This window comes from Oryctolagus cuniculus, chromosome 15, assembly GCF_964237555.1.
Source record: "Oryctolagus cuniculus chromosome 15, mOryCun1.1, whole genome shotgun sequence".
NCBI lineage: Eukaryota > Metazoa > Chordata > Mammalia > Lagomorpha > Leporidae > Oryctolagus > Oryctolagus cuniculus.
In genome coordinates this window covers 3,864,169-3,889,573 of record NC_091446.1, presented here as the reverse complement: position 1 = coordinate 3,889,573, position 25,405 = coordinate 3,864,169, and the positions used below count along the sequence as shown (strand labels likewise).

The following is a 25,405-nucleotide window of genomic DNA, read 5'->3' as shown; positions in this document are numbered from 1 at the left end:
TAAGATTTTTCTGTTTTTTTTTTTTTGTTTTGCGTGATCAGTGGTGTTTGAACTAAACTGCGTGTTGCCTTGCTGTCCGCCTGGTGACCAGGTCTGTCCAGCAAACATGGCTTCCCCGGGCTCCAGAGACTTCTTCCCCAGCGCCCGTCTCCCTGCACAGGGCACAGGGCACAGGGTGCAGGCTCTTGTCTCTGGCTGATAGGCCTGGGCCACGAGGGTGAGGGCTGCGGCAGGGCCACAGGACCCAGAGGGCAGCGCTCAGGCTGGCCCGCTGCTGGCCTCGGGCTGTGCTCCCCCCCGACTCCACTCTTGGCCACAGCAGGAAATCCCCAGTTTCTTGTGAAGCCCTGGACCAAGGGCAGAGACGACAGAATCATAAACCTACGGGGGTTTGCAAGGGGAGGACTTAGATCAGCGGGGGCGGAGGCACGGGGTTGGTGACAGGGCTGGGGAGAGACAGATGCGCATCGGGGCATCCCGTGACCTGTGTCTGGGTGGGCCCCGCGTGGGGGTGGCGTTCACCGTCTGTCTCGGTGCCAGGACAAGCCCTGCAGGTTCCCAGCAGCCGGGGCAGAGCTGACCTAGGAATGCTGTGACCGCGTGGAGCCCTCCCCTCTGGGCCCACGCGCCTAACGGAGCCCCAGGGCTCCACTGTGCTCAGGGTTGGAGGTCCTGACGCCCCGAACCGCCTCTCCCGGGCCATGTGCTGGGGATTGAGGGTGCTGGCTCTTAGCAGCTTCAGCGTGTCTCACCCAACTGCAAGTGTGCGGCAGAATCGAGTCCCCCTCTCTGTGGTCTCTGGGGCTCCAGAATTTGATAGAAACAGTACTTCCCACTTGATGTGCACAGTTTCTGCAAAGCCGTGTTGAAGGTGTGCGTCGGGGACCGAGGGCGGGTCAGCAGGCCACGGGGTGGGTGGGGGTGGGGGTCACACGGCTGAACTGTGCGGGTCTCAGCTCGGTCTTGAAGTCTGGGCACGTCAGGAAGGCCGAGGCCAGAGGGTCTGCTGTGGGAAGGCAGAGCCCGACGGGGCCGCGCACACAGCTCCAAGGGCCGGAAGCCCACGGCAGGAGGGGCAGAGCCCTCCGGAATGATTGGCGCCAGGACACGAATCAGGGATTTGGGAAATGCACGTCGGTTTCACCAGAACGGAGCGCCTCGGCAGCTCAGCTGAGAGTGCCCTGTGCCACGCCTGTTCCCTGGCTTCCTGCTGCGTTTCTGTCTTAGCCACTAAAGCCACGCTGAGGCTGTGGGGTTCAGAGGGGCCTGGCGCAGGAACCACCTGCTCGCAGCCCAGGCTGCCGCGTCCGCCTCCCCTGGGGAGCCCCTTCCCCAGAGCTCCCCCACCCCCGGCCGAGCAGTCTCCTGCCCGGGCCGCGGAGTAAGGTGGCCCCTCCAGGGTGAGTCCCTGCCCCACGTTCCCCGGCAGCGCCACCCTGCGCCGGGGTGTGGTGTGTGCCGCACGGGGACACGGATTCCTGGAACGGTGGGTGTGGCGTCCCGCTGAGGCCCAGCGGGGTGGCCCGGGACAGCAGGAGAGCTGCGTCCAATTCCGGTGAGCAGCTTGGCGGACGTGGCGGGGCAGATGGCCTGGACCATGGGGCCAGCAGGCGGGGGCCCCCAGGGCCGCTCCGCACACCGCTGCGGGAGAGCCCTGCCTTCGCTCGGGGTCAGCAGCCCTCGTGGACTTGGCCACATTCCTGAATGCCCCTCGGGCCTGGCGCACAGTCAGCGCTGGGGCCGGGGCAAGCCGGGCGCTTGCGGCCTCCGGGGCCGGACTTTGGCCCTTAGGATAGCGCCTTGGCTGAGAGCAAGCAAGCGAGTCGTCTTTTCGGGACAAACGCCAGAGCTGATAATTTTAGGAAATGATGTTTCGAAAGTGAAGTGTGAATTTTTACAATCAAAACACAGGAAGCTGTCAGAAGCCGTGAGCTTCTAAATCTAACCCAGGGCTATTTTTGCCGCCCGCTCTGCCATGGCTGTCCTCAAAGCGTAAGTCGTCCCCAGTTCTCCGCGCGCGTCACACCGTGCTCAGCAGGAGCTATTTCTGCCACGGAGCTGTCAGCCCCCCGGGCAGGGGTCTCGTGGCGGAGGGGCTGCACGAGGCCTGAGGGCTGGTGCCGACAGTGCCGTGTGTCCCGTGTGTCGTGTGTCCAGTCGCCAGCCACGGCTGCCCCGACACCTGCACGGGCCCTCCAGCAGCAGCGTGGACACGGGGCTCAGCCACCAGTGCGCGGCCACCCAGCGCCTGGCGAGGGAGGCTGAGGTGGGGGCGCGGCCTGGGCTCTGCCTCCCCGGCTGCTTGCAGTCCTGAGGGGACCGTGAGGTTGGGGTGGGGGGCGAGGACACAGAAGCGCCCGCATAGCTTGCATACACAGGCACCAGGTGGCCACCCCGCCAGCCCGCTCCGGTTATCAGCAGCCTCAGAAACAGCGTGACCCGAGCCGGGACCGGCCTGGGCCCAGGCGTCCCTGGGAAGGGCCGCGCGCACACGCAGGTGCAGGGTCTCGGGAAAGCGCAGGCAGAGCGGCCGCGCTCCAGGGGCTCTGCTGCCCGCACATCACCAAGCAGAGGGCAAGTCACGGCCCACGGGGCCCAGTGCAGCCCCGACGGACACCCCCCCACGCAGCGTGCACAGCACATGCCACACACACGCGGGTACACGCAGACACACAGGACACACGACACTGAGCACCTGCCACACAGCACACACACGGGACACACGACACTAAACACAGACCACACAGCACACACACAGGACACACGACACTAAACACAGACCACACGGCACACACACAGGACACACGAAACTAAACACAGACCACACGGCACACACACAGGACACACGACACTAAACACAGACCACACGGCGCACACACAGGACACATGACACTAAACACAGACCACACGGCACACACACATGACATATGACACTAAACACAGACCACACGGCGCACACACAGGACACATGACACTAAACACAGACCACACGGCGCACACACAGGACACATGACACTAAACACAGACCACACAGCACACACACATGACACTGAGAACACACCACACAGCGCACACACACATGACATATGATACTGAACACATACCACACAGCATGGGCACAACACAAACAGGTATACACACGGACACACACATGTACACAGACGCAGGGCACCCAGGGTACACACACCACAGACACGTGACACTGAACACATGCCACACAGCACACACCACACACATGCCTGTGTACACAGACACACAGGACACACAACACTGAACACATACCACACAGGACACACGCAGGACACATGACACTGAGCACATACCACACAGCATGCGCACAACACACACACAGGTGTACACACAGACACACACAGAGACACACACACACATGCAGTTATACGCACATTGCACCAGGGACACCACACACCACCATGCATCACATAACACAGACACACACACGCACCAGTAAATGTGCACATCCGGCACACACAGACATGCATGCGGTAGAGGACACATGCGTACAACACAGCACACGCCACGGCACCCAGGGTGGGCTCCCGCTCTGGAACCTGTGTGTGCCGCAGGCTGGGGCTGCCGGGCAGGCCCCCATGCCTGGTCCAGGGCTGCGTGAGCCCCTCCGTGCGGCGGGACTGTGGAGGGTGGGGCGGGGGTCCTGAGTCCCCACATCCCCCTGCCCCGGAAAGCCTGGGAGAGAGGACCCCACTCTGACCCGAGGACTCCCGAGTGTACCTGATGGGGCCCAGCGTGGGGTTCAAATGCACACTCGCTGCCGGGGGCCCTGCCGTGGACACGGGTGCCTTTGCTGTCGCTCCACGGCCAGGATCCCCCAGTGCTGGGGCAGGCCCCCTCCTCGGCCCCGGCGCACCGGGGAGGACCTGGCCGCAGCTGGCTGGCCGTGCTAACGCCCCGGGCTTGTCTGGCTCCTGCAGGTGACCAGTCCAGGGTGACACTGAGCCAGCTGGACGGCCTGCCCTGTTCCGACTACATCAACGCCTCCTACATAGACGTGAGTGGCCGGGCCTTCCCGAGGGGCCTGTGGGAGTCGGGACCCTGGCGCGCTCTCCCCGCCGTGGGGTTTCGTGGTCTCGGGCTGCCTCTGCACGGGGCTGGCTGTTCCACAGAGAAGAGTCCCCTGCATCACCCACGAAACAGAGCAGGAAGGGTTGCGGGCGGGCTGGGCGGAACCGTCGGGGCTGGAGACGCGGGGACCTGAGGGACGGGCGTTTAGCCTGGCGCTAGAGGAGCTGGAGACCAAGTCCGATCCCCGGCTTCCTGCCAGGGCGCACCCGGGGAGGCCGAGCAGGTGGCCTGTGCGCGCGGGAGGCTGACGCTGAGGTCCTGGCTCCGGGCTTCGGCCACGGCCCAGATCCAGCCCCTGCGGTCTCCAGGGGCCGAGCCAGCAGGTGGAAGCCCTGTCCCGTCCTCCGCCTGTGTTTCTCTGTTTCCACTCAGAATATCTTCTTAGAGTCCGTTTAACTGACCTGGAAAGGCCACTTGGTGTGTTGTAAAGTCCTCGTTAGCGCACGTCAGCCGGGTTAAACGCACGAGCGTCCGTGTCTGCGCGTGTGGGGGACGCTTGTAGATAAGGGCCAGGGCCGGGGAGGCAGTGCCCGGGCCCTCCGGGGTCGCCGGCGTCCGCTCTGTCTCCGCACCCCCGTGGGGGCACGCGTGGTCTCCCCGCCAGGGCCGTCCTGACAAGTTGTCCGTCTGCCTTTGCCTTCCAGGGTTACAAAGAGAAGAACAAATTCATAGCGGCTCAAGGTAAGCGCCTGGAGCCCCGCCCGGAGCCCCGCCCCGAGTGCCGGCCCAGGGTGCTCGCCGGCTGGGGGGGGGGGGGGTGCTCTAACACTCGGCTTCCGTGTGCGTGTCACTGTGGCTGTGTGCACACACGTGTTTCACACTCACCTTCCGTGCGCGTGTCACCATGGCTGTGTGCAGACACACGCGTGTGCTTCACACTCGCCTTCCGTGCGCGTGTCACTGTGGCTGTGTGCACACACATGTTTCACACTCACCTTCTGTGTGCGTGTCACCGTGGCTGTGTGCACACACACCCGTGTGCTTCACACTCGCCTTCTGTGTGTATCCCACAGTGGCTGAGAGCAGACACATGCGTGTGCTTCACACTTACCTTCTGTGAGCGTGTCACCGTGGCTGTGTGCACACACGTGTTTCACACTCACCTTCCGTGTGCATGTCACTGTGGCTGTGTGCACACACGTATTTCACACTCGCCTTCCGTGCGCGTGTCACTGTGGCTGTGTGCACATACGTGTTTCACACTCACCTTCCGTGTGTGTGTCACCGTGGCTGTGTGCAGGCACACGCGTGTGCTTCACACACGCTCCACACGCTCCCCAGTTTGTGGGGGGGTGGGGAGTGGCTTTCCCAGCCTTGGCCCCCCCCCAGTGCTGCGCACCCTCAGTGCAGTCTGGGGCTCCGTCTGACGGGGGGTTGGAGGAAACAGGAATGTGTAGATCCAGAACCACATCTAGTGTATAATATTAATGTATAACCTAATATGTGAGCATGCAGAAACAGGGACATATCATGCATTTAATCTGCACACTTATCTGGTCTATGCACATCCACAGGAAAGCAGCTTGTAAGCAGATATCCAGGGAGCAGCCGGGGCAGGGGGAGGGGCTTCTTCATCTTCCTGCCCACCCTCATTAGCAAATTGTCCTTCGCCTCGGGGTCACAAAGTGGCTGCAGCAGCTCCAGGCACTGTGTCTGTATTTGGGCAGGAGATGTGGAGGGAGAGCAGAGGATTTTCCTCTAGTGAGACTTGACGTCTTCCGTTCAGGTCACTCCCCAGGGTCGTCAGGTCACCTCCCACTGGAGAGCTCCATGTGAGAGGTTGAGATTCCGTCAGAGGGATTTAGACACGAAGGGTGGGTCAGCAGCCTGCAGCCTGCCGCTCTCCACACACGTGTCCACTCCGGAGGGGTCAGCTGTCCCTCGCGAGACTTCACAAGCGCCGGGGCGGCCCCAGCTCTGGTGACAGCTCTAGCCCCCACCCCCACCTGAACACCTGTGTGTCCCACGCATCATCACCCGGGCGGGCCCCCTTTGCTGGCTGCCCAGAGCTGTGCCGGCTGGAGCAGGGGGCGTGCAGACCTGCGGGCCCCTCCCGGCTCCGAGTCGGGAGTGAGCGAGCAGACACACCGCCCGCCGGGGCCCTGGCTGGGTGCCGGGTGGAGCCCACGGCCACCTGCCTTCTCCTGTCCCCTCAGGCCCCAAGCAGGAGACGGTGGACGACTTCTGGAGAATGATCTGGGAGCAGAAGTCGGCCACCATCGTCATGTTGACCAACCTCAAGGAGAGGAAGGAGGTGGGTGGGCTGCAGGCCGGGCCCCGCTGCCTCCCCTGCCCTCCCGGGGCTGCAGCACCCGAGCCACGCCCCCTGGGCCCCCCCCCGAGCCGCGCTCCCTGGGCCCCCCGAGCCGTGCTCCCTGGGCCCCCCCCAGCCGCGCCCCCTGGGCCCCCCAGCCGCGCTCCCTGGGTCCCCCCAAGCCGCGCCCCCTGTCGGGATGCATGTGACACCGGCGGCCCTCGGGGGAGGGAGCAGCGCGGGTGAGCTCAGCTCCTAGGCCGTGGGGCTCGCGATGGGCTGGGCCTCAGACCACAGATGAGAAAGACCCCGGTGTATGCCCGGCCCGGAGAGGCGTGCGAGGCACGGGGGAGCCCACGGGAGGCGTGCACATACCCCCCCCCCAAACACCTGCCAGGAGGATAAACTGCAGGCGCTGGGGCCTGAGGGCGGGGACGGCCCTGCGAGCAGGGATCCTGCCTGTAGGAGGCGGCCTCACGCGCTCCCCGAAGCAAAAGGAGTTGGCAGCGGAGGCCACGTGGCTTCGGGCAGGGCACCAGCCGGGAGACGGCACTGCCAGCCCGGCCCCTGCCCAGCCCCTCTGCCCTCAGGCCCCGCTGGGGGACCTGCAGGGTGCTGACCGGCCCCCCGAGGCCCCCGGGAAGGGCTGCCGCCTTGTGGGCAGGGGCCGGGCCCCCAGAGGGGCCTGCAGGGAGGGCGGCCGCACCACGCGGGCCTGCAGGGAGGGCGGCCGCACCACGCCCGCCTGCCTACAGCGTCCACGCCGGAGAGCACAGGAAGCTGCCTGCGGCGCAGGTCCTGGTTTCCGGCCAGAGAGGAGATGGGGCTCTGGGCGTCCTTTGGTTTCCCAGGGAGCTGGGCCGGGGCCCCCTCCCCACCGTGCAAACCCGCCGGGGCCATCCTGAGTCACCGCGACAGAGCGTGCTGGGGGCCCCCGGGGCAGGACCCGTGACCCTGCTTCCCCCTACACTGTGGAACGGGAAGTCGGCCCCTCACTGGGACCTCAAGGTCCCCACCACCAGGCACCCACGGGCTTCCTGGGGGCTCATGACGCATGGTGGCGCCGGTGCAGAGGCCGAGGGGCTGGGAGAGCCCCACCCCCACCCCGTGGCACTGTTGCCAGGCTACCGGGCATCTCGGCTCCGCTCCTCCCCCGGAGCCTGCGCCTGGATTTTTCCACTGCTCTGACTCAGGGCTGCCTGCCGGTGCATCTGGGCCCGCACCCCCTCACATGAGATCATTGCTCAACGCGGTTCCCGTTTTCGCTCTTGCTTGCATTTCTCTTGTGGTCTCGCCCGCCACATCCTGGGCTGCGCATTGCAACACGCAGCTGCCCTGGCACCCCGTGGCCGGACTGCAGAGGGGGCAGGCCAGGGCGCAGGGGCAGCGCAGACACGAAGGCCGGGGCAGAACCCTCGGGAGGGCCTGCAGGGCCCCAGTGGCCGAGGCCCGCCCAGGCCAGCCCGGCTGGGTGTTGGCAGGGAGGATTCTCCCCATCCGTGCCACAACACGGGGTGCAAGCCAGCGGTGACAGCACTGCCCTTTGTTCTGTGAGTGCCGATCCTGGCGGCCGACGTCACGCGGGGCCGTGGCCCTCGGGGGCCACTGCCAGACACCTGCAGGACTTGTCAAAGCCCAGAGCCCCCAGGGTGCCTCGGGCAGACCTACGCCCCCCGCAGGCGGACGCCATCCCTTCCGTATTGTGTGTCCAAACAGAGCCCAGGCCTGCTCGTTGGAGGCTCAGGGCTGCCTTTCACCAGTGTGCAGCCTCGGTTTCCCCACTGGGAAGGAAGACACCCTGCAGGGCTCCTGCCAGCTCTGGGGAGGGTGGGGGCGGCCGTGAGCCCCCCTCAGCCCTGCTGTCTCTGCACTTGTCCTGTGCAGGAGAAATGCTACCAGTACTGGCCCGACCAGGGCTGCTGGACCTACGGGAACATCCGGGTGTGCGTGGAAGACTGCGTGGTCTTGGTGGACTACACCATCCGCAAGTTCTGCATCCAGCCAGTGAGCTCTGCGCCGCGCGGCCCTGGGAGGCTCACGTGGGAGAGCCGTGTCACAGCGCAGGCTCCCTGTGTGTCGTGTGCATGCATGTGTACACACGTCACAGCACACAGGCTTCCATGTGTGTTGTGTGCACATGTCACAGTGCAAAGGCTCCCGTGTGTGTCGTGTGTGCATGTGGACACACTTGTCACAGTGCAAGGCTCCCGTGTGTGTGTGTATATGCATGTGGGCACACATGTCACAGCACACAGGCTTCCATGTGTGTCGTGTGTATGCATGTGGACACACATGTCACAGCACGAGGCTTCCATGTGTGATGTGTGTGTACACACATGTCACAGTGCACAGGCTTCCATGTGTGTCGTGTGTGGTGTGTGTACATGTGTCACAGTACTCAGGCTCCCATGTATGTAGGGTGTTGTGTGCACATGTGACAGTGCAAAGACTTCCATGTATGTAGTATGTATGCATGTGTCTGTACAAGGCTTCCATGTATGCAGGATGTATGTGTGTGTGCATGTGTCACAGTATTCAGGCTTCTATGTATGTAGTGTTTTGCACGCACATGTCACAGTGCATAGGCTTCCACGTATGTAGTGTGTTGTGCGCACATGTCACAGCACTCAGGCTTCTATGTAGCATGTATGTATGTGTACACACATGTCACCGTACTCAGGCTTCCATGTATGTAGCGTGTATGCATGTGTATACACATGTCACAGTGCTCAGGCTTCTATGTGTGTAGCGTGTATGCATGTGCACACACATGTCACAGTGCTTGGGCTTCCGTGTGTGTAGTGTGTTGTGTGTACACACATGTCACAGTGCACAGGCTTCCATGTATGTAGTATGTATGCGTGTGTAGGGGCTTTGCCTGTCCCGCACTGCAGTGGCTCCGAGGGAGGGCTGTGGCTGGAGGGGCTGCGGCATGTGGCCAGGCTGGGCTGGACAGGTCAGGGTCTGGGGCCTGGGTGTGCTGAGCGCTGGCCGCCCCTCCCGCAGGGCCCCCGCCAGCCCCCCGGGGAGGGCGCCCGCGACGCCGGTTCCCAGGCTGCAGTGAGGCGCCTCACGGTGCTGCTCGTCACGTGTCCCACATTGTGTCCCCGATTCCACCCTGCGAGTGCACGGGGGACTTAGTAGAAATAGATGGGGGAGCAGCTGCCCGCGTCGCACTTCCCATCCCCCATACCTGAGACGTTCGGAGCGCGTGGCTGAGCCGTCAGTCACCCGGGACCTGGCCGAGCCATGGGGCCTCCAGGCCAAGCAGGAGAGGCCCTGCCTCCAGGCGGGCTCCCGGGGCACGGCCAGGTGCCTGTGGGCCTTTCTCTGTGTCCAGCACAGAGCCATGGCCTTGACCAGAGCAGGCAGCACAGGGCATCCGGGGGGGGTGGGCCCATCCCCCCCCAGATAGCACCCCCCCCCGCACCACAGTCTGGACGGCCAGGGGCTGGGGGGCGGGGCCCGTGTGATGGGAGCTGCTGGGGCGGGTGGGGGCTGTCCCCACACTCACGTCGCGGTGCTCCCTCCCCGCAGCAGCTGCCCGACGGCTGCAGAGCCCCGCGGCTGGTCTCCCAGCTGCACTTCACCAGCTGGCCGGACTTCGGGGTGCCTTTCACCCCCATCGGGATGCTCAAGTTCCTGAAGAAAGTGAAGACCCTCAACCCCGCGCACGCCGGGCCCATCGTGGTCCACTGCAGGTAGGTCCACGCCCGGCCCCCGGGACACAGGGGCAGGCGGGGCGCTGTGCGCACACTGCCGATCGCAGCCGAAGCCGAGACGCGCACGGGCGGAGCGAGAGGGATGTCGGCCCATGGCGTGTCCCACGTGAGCAGAACCCGGCCTCGGTGGCCTCTGGTGGGGAGGCCAGTGTGGAAGGCCGGCGGCTGAGTGGCCCTGGTTGCTGGCGTGGGCTGTGGACTGTCCACGTGTCCTCCCCTGCAGCGCCACCGACGACCCGGGTCACCCTGGGAGCAGAGCTGGAAACCAGGCTTCTACACACACACACACACACGCACACACACACACACGTGTTCACAGGAGAACTCAGAGTCTCCTGGGGCGGGGGACCCCCAAGGCACCACCGAGAGCAGGCTGTCTCGGAGGCCCGGGTCCCTCGCTGCCCGCCACTTCCCCCACCGTCTGCCTCGGTTTCCATCTGTGGTGGAAAAGACCCCCCGGGGCTCTGCCTGCAGTGGGCTCCACACGGCACCCAGGTGGAGCTGGGGCCCCTGCACAGCCTCGCCTGGCGTCCCTGTGACCACAGCCCAAATTTCCAGCTGTTACAGACAGCATTGCCAGGGACAGAAGCCACCTCCACGCAGGAAGGCAGGGGCTGTCACCTGTCACAGCCGTGTCACAGCCGTGTCTTGTCCGCGAGCCCCTGTGGGCGGAATTTGCCCGGTCGGGTAACAGATGTCCCCTCGTGGCTTAGTGCCCCAGGACTGGTGACCCCGGGCTCGGCTGCGTAGAGCCCGATGCTGAGCCCCTGAGATGTTACTCAGCAATGCCGGGTCCTGCGGACGCCGCCCCTGGCCAGGAAGCAGTGACACGGTGGCAGCAAGACCCAGTCTGGTAACAGAGAGGAAAATGATGCGTCCAGCTGCAGGCAGAGCTCCCTGCGACAGCTCTGTATAAAACGCCTTTTAGCCCCCACGCTGTAGGAGCAGGTGGGAATCAGTTCGCTGAGGTTGCAGCGCCCTCTGGTGGCCGCACTGTAGGCCCGCCTCTCATTCCCCTAGGAAAGTTGTCCTGAGTCTAGGGCAGGCAATGTTGGGGGTCCTGTGGCTCCTTTCAGGGCACGGGGCTCACAGGGTGGCCTCTCTCCTCCTCCCCAAGCGCGGGCGTGGGCCGGACGGGCACCTTCATCGTCATCGACGCCATGATGGCCATGATGCACGCTGAGCAGAAGGTCGACGTCTTTGAGTTTGTGTCCCGCATCCGCAACCAGCGGCCACAGATGGTGCAGACAGACGTGAGTGACAGCCCTGGCACCTTTGCCGCGAGAGCCCACCACAGTCCCCACACGGAGGACCCTGCCTTTGCTTGGCAGGTGGCAAGCAGCCCTGAGCTCCCCTCGTTAGACCTGGCTTCACTCCCTGTCCTGCCTCTGTCCACTTCCTGCCCTCACCCTTCGTGGCCTCGTGGGACCTGGGGTGGTCATGCTGTCCCCCAGATGATGCTGGAGGGACAGGGACTGGCGGCCTTGGTGGATGCCGGCTGTGGCGCACCCCCCCCCCAAGCCATGCACGGCCATCACACATGGCCACTGCGCCTCCTGAGGGTACAAAGTGAATGAGCAGAGAGCGGCCGCTTCGGGCTGCCGGGCCCCGCGTGGCAGGGTCGAGGGTGTGGCCGCCTGGTCCCCACAGATGCAGTACACGTTCATCTACCAAGCCCTGCTGGAGTACTACCTCTACGGCGACACCGAGCTGGACGTGTCCTCGCTGGAGAAGCACCTGCAGACCCTGCACGGGAGTGCCACGCACTTCCACAAGATGGGCCTGGAGGAGGAGTTCAGGGTGAGTGCTCCCCCTGCCGGCTGAGCCCAGACACGGCCGGGCAGACCGAAGGAGGCGGTGGATTTCTCTCCCAGGACTGAGGAGCCCCCTCCCCCAGCCCGAGGTGGCAGCAGGTGCCCGTGCCAGTGGCGCTGTCACCCCGGGGAGCGGCGGCTCGCTAGAGTCTGGGCTTCAGCGGTGGCCTTGTGTCTTCTCGGCTGCAGAAGCTGACAAACGTGCGGATCATGAAGGAGAACATGCGGACGGGCAACCTGCCGGCCAACATGAAGAAGGCCAGGGTCATCCAGATCATCCCGTGTAAGCTGCCCCGAGGCTCAGAGCAAGAGCCCTGTGGGCTGGTGCGGGTGCTGGGCCAGGTGTCGGGAGCAGAGAGCCACCTGGGGGGCCCCGGGTGCCCCAGGCGGCCCCGTGTGCGCAGCTTGGGACAGGGATTAGAGGTGGGGGATGGTTGGCCGAGACCAGGGACCAGCCCACAGGGAGTGCCCCACAGAAGCCCGGAGGCTTGCCGTGGGCAGGACTGGTTCCCGAGGCCTGGGTGGATGTGTCCCCAACACAGAGGGACAGTGAGAATGCGCACACACCTGGGGCGAGGCGCCACGTCAGGGGCAAACAGCTGGGACTGTCCAGAAGACTCCAGCCTTGCAGAGGGCAAGAAACGGGCCCAGGGTGGGAAGGGACCCTGGCCTGCCACCGGCATGGTCGGGGAGGGAGAGCGACCGAGCGGCTGCGGGAGGCAGGGCCACGCGCGGTGGGCAGGTGTGGAGCCCATCGAGGGTCTCACCCCGGGAAAGAGAAACCCACGCAATACAGCCCCAAGGCGGACTCCAGAGGCCGCGCCAGACACCTGGCTGAGAGGGGAAGCCTTCACCTGGCTTACTGCTGCGCATGATACTCACACCCGCTCCACGGCCCCCACACCTGCTCCACGGCCCCCACACCTGCTCCACGGCCCCACACCAGCCCCACGGCCCCCACACCTGCTCCATGGCCCCACACCTGCTCCACGGACCCCACTCCTGCTCCACGGACCCCACACCTGCTCCATGGCCCCACACCTGCTCCACGGACCCCACACCTGCTCCATGGCCCCACACCTGCTCCACGGCCCCCACACCTGCTCCATGGCCCCACACCTGCTCCACGGCCCCCACACCTGCTCCATGGCCCCACACCTGCTCCACGGACCCCACACCTGCTCCACGGACCCCACACCTGCTCCATGGCCCCACACCTGCTCCACGGACCCCACACCTGCTCCATGGCCCCACACCTGCTCCACGGACCCCACTCCTGCTCCACGGACCCCACACCTGCTCCACGGACCCCACTCCTGCTCCACGGACCCCACTCCTGCTCCACGGACCCCACACCTGCTCCATGGCCCCACACCTGCTCCACGGACCCCACACCTGCTCCATGGCCCCACACCTGCTCCACGGCCCCCACACCTGCTCCATGGCCCCACACCTGCTCCACGGCCCCCACACCTGCTCCATGGCCCCACACCTGCTCCACGGACCCCACACCTGCTCCACGGACCCCACACCTGCTCCATGGCCCCACACCTGCTCCACGGACCCCACACCTGCTCCATGGCCCCACACCTGCTCCACGGACCCCACACCTGCTCCACGGCCCCACACCCGCTCCACGGCCCCCACACCAGCCCCACGGCCCCCACACCCGCTCCACGGCCCCCGCACCCGCTCCACGGCCCCGCACCTGCTCCACGGCCCCCGCACCCGCTCCACGGCCCCACACCTGCTCCATGGCCCCCACACCTGCTCCACGGCCCCCACACCTGCTCCATGGCCCCACACCTGCTCCACGGCCCCCACACCTGCTCCATGGCCCCACACCTGCTCCACGGACCCCACACCTGCTCCACGGCCCCACACCCGCTCCACGGCCCCCACACCAGCCCCACGGACCCCACACCTGCTCCACGGCCCCCGCACCCGCTCCACGGCCCCGCACCTGCTCCACGGCCCCCGCACCCGCTCCACGGCCCCACACCTGCTCCATGGCCCCCACACCTGCTCCACGGCCCCCACACCAGCCCCACGGCCCCCACACCTGCTCCATGGCCCCCACACCTGCTCCACGGCCCCCACACCCGCTCCACGGCCCCCACACCTGCTCCATGGCCCCGCACCTGCTCCACGGCCCCCGCACCTGCTCCACGGCCCCACACCTGCTCCATGGCCCCCACACCTGCTCCACGGCCCCCACACCTGCTCCACGGCCCCACACCTGCTCCACGGCCCCCACACCTGCTCCACGGCCCCCACACCTGCTCCACGGCCCCACACCTGCTCCACGGCCCCACACCTGCTCCACGGCCCCACACCCGCTCCACGGCCCCCACACCCGCTCCACGGCCCCTCACCCGCTCCATGGCCCCCTCACCCGCCCCACGGCCCCCTCACCCGCCCCACGGCCCCCACACCCGCCCCACGGCCCCCACACCTGCTCCACGGCCCCCCACCCGCTCCACGGCCCCCACACCTGCTCCACGGCCCCCACACCCGCTCCACGGCCCCACACCCGCTCCACGGCCCCCTCACCCGCCCCACGGCCCCCTCACCCGCCCCACGGCCCCCACACCTGCTCCACAGCCCCACACCCGCTCCACGGCCCCACACCCGCTCCACGGCCCCCACACCCACTCCACGGCCCCTCACCCGCTCCACGGTCCCCACACCCGCCCCACGGCCCCACACCTGCCCCACGGCCACCACTCCTGCTCTTCGGCCCTCACATCTGAACCACGGCCCTCACACCCGCTCCACGGCCCCACGCCTGCTCCACCATCCCAAGGCCGCCTCTGTCCCCATGGTGCTACGGAACAGAACCTGCCCCGAGCTGGCTTTCCCCAGGGATTGCGTTAGCAGCTCTGCTGTGCGTGTGGGAAGCCGTTCGCCACAGATGAACGCGTGCCAGGCAGGGCCGTTTTCCGCTAACTAGGGGCGTGTCGCTTTGCAGACGACTTCAACCGAGTGATCCTTTCCATGAAAAGGGGCCAGGAGCACACAGACTACATCAACGCGTCCTTCATTGACGTACGTACGCGGGCCCCCCGCCCCCTCCGGGTGTGGCCACCAGGCTCTCGTATACCTCGTTTCCCCAGTCAGAAAGAGGTGGCGGGTTTTCCAGACACTCGGCCCTGTGGTTAGGACAGTGAGTCGCTTTGGGAAGAATGAGTGAGTAGTGGGGGTCGTGGTGCAGCAGGCTGAGCTGCCCCCGGGATGCCCACACCCGCACTGGAGTGCTTGGGACGGAGTCCTCCCTCTGCCTCCCATGGGGCTTCCCGCTGATGCCCGTGGGAGGCAGCAGGTGATGACCTGAGTGCCTGCATCCCTGACACCCATGCAGAAGACCGGGTGGAGCTCCTGGCTCTGGCTGCAGCCTGGCCCAGCTCTGGCGTTGCAGGCGTTCGCGGACTGAACCAGCAGATGGAAGAGCTGTCCCTCTCCCTCCTCCTTTGTCCCTTTGTTGCTCTGCCTCTTAAATAAAACTGCGTAAGTGAGGTGTGGACACTGGGGGTAAGGTCACAGAGCCCCTGCTGAGTGCAGGCTTTCATCTCACCCGTCATGCACAGCTGTTTCTCTCTTACACACGCATTGCACGCGTGCAGTTCTGCACCCAGTGCTCATGTGGACAGTGTGACTGGTTGGGAGTGCAGGGCACGCAGCGGGGGCAGCAAAGGGCGTCTGAGCACACCCCTGCCATCTCCACTTGCAGATGAGGTCGGTGGGTCCTGGTAGAGAGCCCCTTCCTCCAGCCCCCTCCCCCAGGGCCCTCTCACCACCACGATGCTGATTGGCTGTCACACACAGGAGCCGCCAGGGGCTGTGGACGTGGACCTGCCAGTTCCTCCCCCTCACTGACGGATGCTCCCGGGGCTGATGGCGGGGGCGTCCCACCTGCCCCGTGGGTGGAGCTCATGCAGACTGGGGTGTGGCTCAGGCAGTGGCAGCTGCGAGGGTTTCCCTTGGCCCGCTCTGAAGACCCCCGGCAGGGAGTGGAGCTGGGAGGGAGGGCAGTCAGCCCCTAACCTCTGCACCCCACCACCGCAGGGCTACCGGCAGAAGGACCACTTCATCGCCACGCAGGGGCCGCTGGCTCACACGGTGGAGGACTTCTGGAGGATGGTGTGGGAGTGGAAGTGCCACACGATCGTGATGCTCACGGAGGTGCAGGAGAGGGAGCAGGTGAGGGCCGAAGCCCGAGACCCCGTAGCAGTGCGGGTCAGAGGCCCCACCTGTCTCAGTGCTGCACACACGTGGGCGAGGCCCCGTAGCAGTGCGGGTCAGAGGCCCCACCTGTCTCGGTGCTGCACACACGCGGGCGAGGCCCCGTAGCAGTGCGGGTCAGAGGCCCCACCTGTCTTGGTGCTGCACACACACAGGCGAGGCCGTAGCAGTGCGGGTCAGAGGCCCCACCTGTCTCAGTGCTGCACACACGCGGGCGAGGCCCCGTAGCAGTGCGGGTCAGAGGCCCCACCTGTCTCGGGGCTGCACACATGCAGGCGAGGCCCCGTAGCAGTGCGGGTCAGAGGCCCCACCTGTCTCGGTGCTGCACACACACGGGCGAGGCCCCGTAGCAGTGCGGGTCAGAGGCCCCACCTGTCTCGGTGCTGCACACACACGGGCGAGGCCCCGTAGCAGTGCGGGTCAGAGGCCCCACCTGTCTCGGTGCTGCACACACGCGGGCGAGGCCCCGTAGCAGTGCGGGTCAGAGGCCCCACCTGTCTCGGTGCTGCACACACGTAGGCGAGGCCCCGTAGCAGTGCGGGTCAGAGGCCCCACCTGTCTCGGTGCTGCACACACACGGGCGAGGCCCCGTAGCAGTGCGGGTCAGAGGCCCCACCTGTCTCGGTGCTGCACACACGCGGGCGAGGCCCCGTAGCAGTGCGGGTCAGAGGCCCCACCTGTCTCGGTGCTGCACACACGCGGGCGAGGCCCCGTAGCAGTGCGGGTCAGAGGCCCCACCTGTCTCGGTGCTGCACACACGCGGGCGAGGCCCCGTAGCAGTGCGGGTCAGAGGCCCCACCTGTCTCGGTGCTGCACACACGCAGGCGAGGCCCCGTAGCAGTGCGGGTCAGAGGCCCCACCTGTCTCGGTGCTGCACACACGCGGGTGAGGCCCCGTAGCAGTGCGGGTCAGAGGCCCCACCTGTCTCGGTGCTGCACACACGCGGGCGAGGCCGTAGCAGTGCGGGTCAGAGGCCCCACCTGTCTCGGTGCTGCACACACGCGGGCGAGGCCCCGTAGCAGTGCGGGTCAGAGGCCCCACCTGTCTCGGTGCTGCACACACGCGGGCGAGGCCCCGTAGCAGTGCGGGTCAGAGGCCCCACCTGTCTCGGTGCTGCACACACGCAGGCGAGGCCCCGTAGCAGTGCGGGTCAGAGGCCCCACCTGTCTCGGTGCTGCACACACGCGGGCGAGGCCCCGTAGCAGTGCGGGTCAGAGGCCCCACCTGTCTCGGTGCTGCACACACGCGGGTGAGGCCCCGTAGCAGTGCGGGTCAGAGGCCCCACCTGTCTCGGTGCTGCACACACGCGGGCGAGGCCGTAGCAGTGCGGGTCAGAGGCCCCACCTGTCTCGGTGCTGCACACACGCGGGCGAGGCCGGGGCAGACGTGGAGGAGGGAGAGAGCCTGGAGGTGCAGACCACGCCCTGTACCCTTGCCTTTCGCTCCCCAGAGCTCCCAGCTGCCCCTTGTTGGACCTCCGTGAAGTGCTGCCATTTTGTACTGGGCAAGGTCACAACCTGCTAAAGACAAAGACGTCTATTCCCTTTTTTTTTTTTTTTTCTTTAAAGACTCAGGCACTGGTCTGTGTGCCTAACTGATGCTGCCCTGGCGCTGAATGAGTGACCTGGTTCCCAGAGAGCTGCCTTCTTTTCTTTTTTTTTTTTTTTTTTGACAGGCAGAGTGGACAGTGAGAGAGAGAGAGACAGAGAGAAAGGTCTTCCTTTGCCGTTGGTTCACCCTCCAATGGCCGCCACGGCCAGCGCGCTGCGGCCGGCGCACCACGTTGATCCGATGGCAGGAGCCAGGAGCCAGGTGCTTTTCCTGGTCTCCCATGGGGTGCAGGGCCCAAGCACTTGGGCCATCCTCCACTGCACTCCCTGGCCACAGCAGAGAGCTGGCCTGGAAGAGGGGCAACCGGGACAGAATCCAGCGCCCCAACCGGGACTAGAACCCGGTGTGCCGGCCCCGCTAGGCGGAGGATTAGCCTAGTGAGCCGTGGCGCCGGCCGAGAGCTGCCTTCTTGTATTGTGTTTGCTCGCGTAACAGACACTCAGGAGCCCAGCACCCAACAGAAAAACCCGACTTCCGCCAACAACATGTGTCTTGGCGCTCTCCTAAGACGTAACCACGACTCTCGATTTGTGCTTAGATTTCTTTGCTTAAAAAAAAAATGCTTAATTGAGATATAAGTCACTACCGTACAACTTAGTTTTTAAAAGGTGTGAGCCAAGGGTTTAGTGTGTTCACAGATCCGTGCAATCCTAGCTTCTGTCTAATTCTAGAACATTCTAGAATTCCTCAAAAGGAAAGCCCATGCCAGCAGCGGTCACCCCTCTTTCCTCCTTGCCTCGGGCCCTGGCAGCCCCAATCCACTTTCTGACTCTGCGGGTTTCTCTGTCCTGGACGCCATCATGGCAGTGACGTCACACAAGCTGTCACCTTGGGGACTGAGTTCTTGCAGGGTTTAGCCTGAGTCAGGATTTCACTCCCGTGTGTGACACGCGGTACTCCACCCCACAGATCGCTACGTTTTATTTGTCCACTCATCCGCTGACAGGCGTCCGGGTTATTTCCCTACGCGTTAGGAGCAGTGCTGCTGTGAACATCCACGCACAGGTCTTTGTGTGGGAATCTTTCTTTTATTTCTCTCGGGCGTACACTCCGGCCTGGAGCTGCTGGGTCGTGGGTTGATTCGGTGTCGTACGTTTTGTTGTTGGCCACCTCTGCAGAACTGTCAGACTTGTAGCCGCTCCAGCATGGTCAAGGCTTCCGGTCACCACATCCTCACCAACACGTGTTGTTTGTCTTTTTGATTCAGGACATTCTAGTGGATGCATTCTTTGCTTTTTAACAATTTCTTTACAATCATATACTGGTATGTCTAAAGAAACGTGTTTGGCTTATGTCTGGGTTTAAACAATACCACCACGGTACGTAGTCTTTTAGGATTTGCTTTTTCCACTCAGAATTGAGCTTTTGATGTTTGTCTGTGTTGACGTCTACACCAGTGCATTCTCTGTCATCATCCCGCTCTGTTCCACTACACAAACCACACAGCCTGTGCCCGCTCATTAAGCCCTTTTCCTGCATGGGCACTGGGCCCATTCTGTGTCGTTGCTGTCCGCACATTTCTGTGCATATCTTACGCTGCCCAAGGACTAGCAGGTGCCCGAGAGACTAGAGTTTACGCTGGAGAGCGTGAGACAGTTGGAGTTCACGAGACAACTGGTAAAGGCTTTCCAGAGCAGCCATGGCTTTCCAAGTGGGCAGTGGCCGCGTGCTAGATCTCTCCTTCACCTGCCTCGCAGTCTCGGTGTCCCAGTCTCGTTCCTGAGTAGGTGTAAGTCTCGTCTCCTCGCTGTGGCTTTGATTCCCGCAAGCTCCAGCATCGCTTTGTGTGCAAGGGCATTGCAAGAAGTTTGGGGTTGTACAGTGGGGGAAGCCACCACCTGGGGTGCCCACATCTTTTATCCGAGTGTCTGGGGTCAAGTCCTGCCTCCGCTGCCAATTCTGCTTCCTGCTAACACACATCCAGGGAGGGAGCTGCGGAGGGCTTCTGCCATGCACATGGGAGACCTGCGTGGAGTTCTTGGCTCTGGCTTCAGCCTGACCCAGCCTCAGCTGCTGTGGGTCTTGGGGAACCAGTAGATGAAAGATTCTCTCTCCCCCTCCCCTGCCATCCTGCCCTCTCTGTCACTCTACCTTTCAAATAAATAAATACACCTGTTTTTAAAAGGTTTATGGGAAAAGAGAATTAAAAGCTTATTTGGATGCAAAAAATTTGATCTTATACATATATTTCATAATATACATTTCCAAGAACTTTTTAAAGATCCCTCACATTCATGGATTTCAAAAGTTTTTGCACCAAAGTTAACTTAGTTTTGATTCCATTTTCTGAGAACTTTTTAAACACCCCCACATTTGTGGATGGAGTATTTCCCCTTGTGCAAAGTGCCTGTTCCTGCCTTGCGCCCATTTCTCTGTCGGGTTGTCTGCCCTCTCCTTGTTGGGTTTCTTTCTGTTCCCTCGCCGCTCACCCTCTGCCGGTTCTAGGAATCGCCAGCTTCTTAAGTGCAGTCTCTCCGCTCTCTGGATGATGCTTGTTGATGAGGGGAAGTGACCCTGACGCAGTCTGATGTTTCTGTCTCCGGCCCCCCCTGCCTTAGCTCTTGGATCTTGTGTGGTAAACGCTCTTTTGCCTCCAACTCAGAAGATACTCTCTTCGTCGTGTCTCCCAGTTTGGGCTTTGACCTTACGTCTCACGCTGTCTGGGCTCATGTTTTAGGAAGGGTCAAGACGGCCACAGGGGGCGGTGCAGCCCCACATTACCCAACTCTGGAAGAGCTGGGCGTCCCGCTCAGCCTCTGTACGGCGTGAGTCAGGGGTGCAGTGTGCTTTCCCCACCTGCAAAGCCGGTTTTCCCAGCTCTGCTTGTTGAGCACACTCTCCTTTCTGCTGCGGATCGAAGCTCCGGACACGCACGGTCCATCTGTGGGCTCTGTGTTCCCCCGGTCAGCAGGCGTTCCTGGGCGTTCACATTCGTGTGTGAATGTCTTGGTCCAAGATGTGTTAGGAGGTGTGAGGGTGACTCCACATCGCGAGGCCAGAGCTTCCAGCAGCGGATTTTGATTCTGGGACTCATGGCTCTCTCTCACCCTCCCCCAAGGATAAGTGCTACCAGTACTGGCCCACAGAGGGCTCAGTTATCCATGGAGAAATCACGATCGAAATCAAGAGCGATTCCCTGTCGGAAGGCATCAGTGTGCGGGACTTCCTGGTCACCTGCAGTCAGGTATTGTTGCCACAGATCCCAAAACCCGTGTGCTCCTGACGGGCGGCAGCCATCGCTCAGGGCTCTGCGTGTCCTGCGCCCGCCTCTCCGGGACCCAGCTTACTGGGACTGGCCAGCGCTCCCTTGTCCAGGGGCAGGTCTCCTGTAGAGTCGCCCCCTTGTGGCCACCTGCATCCTCGCTGGCAAGGAGCGTGGTGGGGCAGAGGTTGTGCTCTCCATTTCACGCCTCTCAGTCCCCTCTCGGGAGAAGGGCAGACAGCAGCCGGGACAGGAGGAACCAAGGGACCAGAGGGGCCCTCCCCCAGGGCCTTCTCGGGGCCCCCACAGCCCCTGGTGCACTGCTCACTCTGTTTTCTGGCAAAGAGTGGATCTCTGGACCAGCCGTGGGTGAGCTGACTCACCGTGGGCTGGAGACGACTCCATTCTCTCAAGCAGAGCTGCCCAGGACCCTGGGAAGGGTTAGACAGGGCCTCTCCGGGGCTCCAGGGGCTGTTCTCTGGGTGTACTGCACAGCCACCCCCTTGCCTTCTCCTCCTGGGTAAGCAGGGCTACTGCAGAGGCCCCGGGAGAGTTGTGGGTGCTCCCACCTGCCCCGGAGGGCGAGCGGGCCCGGGGCCGGCAGTGTGGGAGCGGGCAGCACTGAGACCCCTTTCCTGCCGCAGCCCCTGGCCCGCCAGGAGGAGCAGATCCGCGTGGTGCGCCAGTTCCACTTCCACGGCTGGCCCGAGATCGGGATTCCCGCCGAGGGCAAAGGCATGATCGACCTCATCGCGGCCGTGCAGAAGCAGCAGCAGCAGACGGGTAACCACCCCATCACTGTGCACTGCAGGTGAGCGGCGCCGTGGCGCCCCTAGGTGGGGTGCTGTGGTGGGGGCGGTGCCATCCCCAGGACCCTCTGTGTCCTGTGCCTCCTGCCACTGATCACGCCCAGCCCCACCCAAGTGCTAGACGCACGATGCACTGGACGCAGGAGTTGGAGGAAGAGCATGTGAAGTCGCCGCAAGTGGCCCGGCGAAGCTCTGGCAAACGCACGCCTGTCCTTGGTTGCCGGACTTCTGGTTCCGGCTGCCGGGCCACGTGCTGCCCCGTCCTCCCCCCTCCGTCCTCTCCCCTCGGCTTGACGAGATGGGTGTGGCTGACTGTGAAGCCCAGGCTGCAGTGACCCAAGGAGGCCCGTAGCCTCCTGACCTTTGTCCCAGAGTCAGGCGAGTGACCGAGGGGCACACGGGGCCATACCCTGAGACAGCTGTGCAGTCAGGGAGCCCTTGGATCCCCAGCACACGGAGGGTGGGAGGGGCCGTCCAGCCAACGGGAGGACCCGCCCACTCATCTTCCTCCCTGCCCCTCTGCTGGCGGGCCTTGGTCACTGGCGCAGAGCTCGTTCAAGCAGGAGTTTGGGCTGCTTTATTCCTTTATTCTTAAAAAAAAATTATTTATTCTAAATTCAGAGTTACAAAGAGGAAGAGATGGAGGTCTTCCATCTGCTGGTTCACTCCCCAGATGGGCCAGGCCAAAGCCAGAAACCCGGAGCTTCCTTGGGGTCTCCCACGAGGGTGCAGGGCCCAAGCACTTGGGCCATCCTCTGCTGCTTTCCCAGGCCATTAGCAGGGCGCTGGGTCAGACGTGGAGCAGCCAGGACAGGAACCAGCACCCATGTGGGATGCCGGCGCTGAGCCACTGAGCCAGCCTCTGCCTCCATTCTTGGGTGGTGCCGTTTGGCCTCTAATAACTGCACTTCTGTCCCTGTTTCCATGTATGTGGCTCCCACTTTTTAGGACAACCTCTTGCCCCTGCCCTTTGTAGCCAAAGGAGCAGGAGGTTAGCAGCCTGGACCCCCCTTGGGTGCACTCCTGGCCTGGCCAGCAGGGGGAGCACACACCTTGGTTTTCAGTCCCTGGGACTTGGTAGAGGTCTCAGCTCTGCCTCTGCGAGCCCAGGCTGTGAGTTTCCCCTGTGCAGGGCGCTGGGGCTGCGAGGTGAACCGGGTCCCGCAAGGAGGCCCTCCCCGGGGGAAGGCTTCTGCGGGGACAGTCCCTGCAGCAGGACGGGATCATCAGCTAGGCCTCCTGGTGAGACCCCGGACCCCCAGCACCCTGCATCCCCAGAGGGCACTGGGCGAGGCAGCCGACCCCACTTCCTTTCTGCCTGCCTTCCTGGGCCACCCTGGGGGGCTGGGCTCTGCTCGCGAGGGTTTTGTCCAGAGAAGCAGGCAGACTGCAGGGCCCTGAGTCTGTCTGTGTGTTCCTGGCAGTGGGTGCCCTTCTTCTTAGCATCCCTCCCTCCTGCCTGTCGGCACTGCCCACTTCAGAAGCCGGCACCTGGCGCAGGGAAGGAGCCTGGGCCACCTGCTCCTTAGACCTGAACCAGGAGGATCTGGCCAGGCCCCCAGCGCCAGCTCAGCCACACGTGGAGACCCCTGTGTGTGCAGGGGAGGGGGAGGTGGCCGCACCAGCGTCAGGACCGACGACTGGGCCTGACCTGGTACACAGGCTCCTGGGCGCTGTGCCTGGGCAGCCACCTTAGGGATTTTCTTGTGCAAAATCCAATCAAGGCTGACCTTGCCGGTGAGCGCCGCTTCAGCCCCGGCCGCAGGGGCCGTGGGCAGGCTGGCGGTGTTCACGAGGCCCTCGCCCTCCGCTCTCCGCTCTCCGCAGCGCTGGCGCCGGGCGGACGGGCACGTTCATCGCCCTCAGCAACATTCTGGAGCGCGTCAAAGCCGAGGGACTCTTGGACGTGTTTCAGGCTGTGAAGAGTTTGCGACTTCAGAGGCCACATATGGTGCAAACCCTGGTAAGAACCCCAGTCGGAGCGGTGTCGGGCATTTAGTGAATGTCTTGCTTGAGTAAGCAGGGAGGTGGGAGGGGAATATCCCAAGGAGAGTCAGCTGCAGCTTGCACAGGGCAGCATCCCAGGACCCCTTCCCTGCTGGGGACTTGAGGGGGGTCCGGCCCCCGGGCAAGACTGCAAAAGAATCGTTAAGTCAAAACCACAGTCATTAATAAAAATGTAACGAACCTCCTCGGAATGGAATCCGGTTTTTAATGAGCCAGCCCCCTTCAGTCGCTTTCTTGTTTGTCCTGCTGCTGCTGGCTTCCCCAGGACTTAGTCCTGCCTGGCCATCACGTCGCACCCCATCGATACACCTCATTCCTAGGTGTCCATTAGAAACGGATTTTAGATTATGTCGCGTTTACAAAGATAAGTGGCAGTTCCTCTGAGCTTGGTTTGGGGCTGTCTTCCCGGGCTCACGGCTGGGCTCCCTCGGGGCTCCAAGAACTTGGCCGTGAGCCTTCCACGTTCCAGGCTTCGATTCCTTTCCATGAAAACGGGGGTGATGGCACTGCCTTTAGGGTCACTGTGCAAAACTTGCCGTAAGTGCATCAGAACGCCCAGAGTGTCAGGCCGGGGCAGGCACCCAGCCGAAGGCGGCCAATGGCCTCGGGGCAGTGGGGGGGGGGGCGCACAGTTGTGTGGGCTGCCTGGGGCTCCCGGAGCTCGTGCACCTGTCTGCCTGGCCAGGGTGCTCCTTTGCAACAGTACCTGGCGTCCAAGGGCCTTCCCGGCTCGGTTCTGCTCCCCTGCTCCTGCCTTCTCTCCGCTGCCTTCCTGGGATGCTGCCCTCAGATATGTCCCGGCCCCTCTCTGGTAACCGCACAATAGAACATTCCAGAACCTGACTTTCAAAGTCGGCATTTGGGAGTGGGCGTTTGGACACCTGTTATCTGAGTACCTGGATTTTAATTCCGGTCTCCAGCCGGGATTCCTGACCCCCGTTTCCTGCTAATGGAGACCCTGGGAGGCAGCAGTAACAAGCGATTGGCCCCTGCCACTGTGTGGGAGATCGGGACTCAGTCCCCAGCTCCTGGCTTTAGCCCAGCCCAGCCTGGCTGTTTTGGACGTTTGGGAAGTGAAGCAGAAGATGGAAGGTGGATCTCCCAGCCCCCCACTCCGGATCTCAAATAAATTTAAAAAAATAAAACTTTAAAAGATAAATACATGAACTTGGCAGCTAGTCCCCTGTCGGGCACACAGTAAGTGCTCCTTGGCAAGTGGTGAGGCAGGAAGTGGGGGCTACGACCCTGGGGGTGGGAGCTCGCCAAACAGCTTCATCACCTCGCTTCGCCAGCCTGGACCCTCAGGTGCTGTGAGGAGGTAAAGCCCTACCTGGCTGACTCCAGTCTGGACGGCTTCGCCACCCTAACTGCTGGCGGGCTGTCTAGGCAGAGGCCACAGTGGCTCAGTGTTGGCTCGGCAGCCCTTGTCTAGTGGTTGGCTGCGCGGGAAGACCTGTCTCCCAAGTCCCCGCCGGCCTGCTCTCCAGAACTGGTTGTCCAAAGGCCACTGCGTGTTTGCTTGCCTCCATCGGAAATGGCCACCGGTGTGACTGGCGGCATGGCCTGTGTCATGCCAGCGTCCTGCCGAGGGCTGACCCCTGGCCCCCAGTCCTTGTGCTCAAGAAGCAGATGGGGCGGTGAGC

The 25,405-nt window shown here is 63.6% G+C and overlaps 1 protein-coding gene across 9 annotated transcripts in view; it reads left to right on the top strand.

Moving 5' to 3' along the window:
- PTPRE (protein tyrosine phosphatase receptor type E) overlaps positions 1–25,405 on the top strand; it is a 159,897-nt gene that overhangs the window by 129,642 nt on the left and 4,850 nt on the right. For 7 of the 9 annotated variants that reach the window (XM_051833517.2, XM_070058282.1, XM_051833514.2 and 4 more), the window contains 13 exons: positions 3,951–4,027; positions 4,746–4,782; positions 6,258–6,355; positions 8,240–8,359; positions 9,893–10,056; positions 11,195–11,330; positions 11,728–11,877; positions 12,081–12,174; positions 14,863–14,939; positions 15,957–16,091; positions 20,803–20,928; positions 21,591–21,757; positions 23,583–23,718. In XM_051833517.2, the coding sequence (XP_051689477.1) occupies positions 3,951–4,027; positions 4,746–4,782; positions 6,258–6,355; positions 8,240–8,359; positions 9,893–10,056; positions 11,195–11,330; positions 11,728–11,877; positions 12,081–12,174; positions 14,863–14,939; positions 15,957–16,091; positions 20,803–20,928; positions 21,591–21,757; positions 23,583–23,718 (1,517 nt within the window). The remainder of the gene's footprint in view (positions 1–3,950; positions 4,028–4,745; positions 4,783–6,257; positions 6,356–8,239; positions 8,360–9,892; positions 10,057–11,194; positions 11,331–11,727; positions 11,878–12,080; positions 12,175–14,862; positions 14,940–15,956; positions 16,092–20,802; positions 20,929–21,590; positions 21,758–23,582; positions 23,719–25,405) is intronic. The other 2 variants (XM_051833513.2, XM_070058283.1) reach the window with 1 other exon arrangement.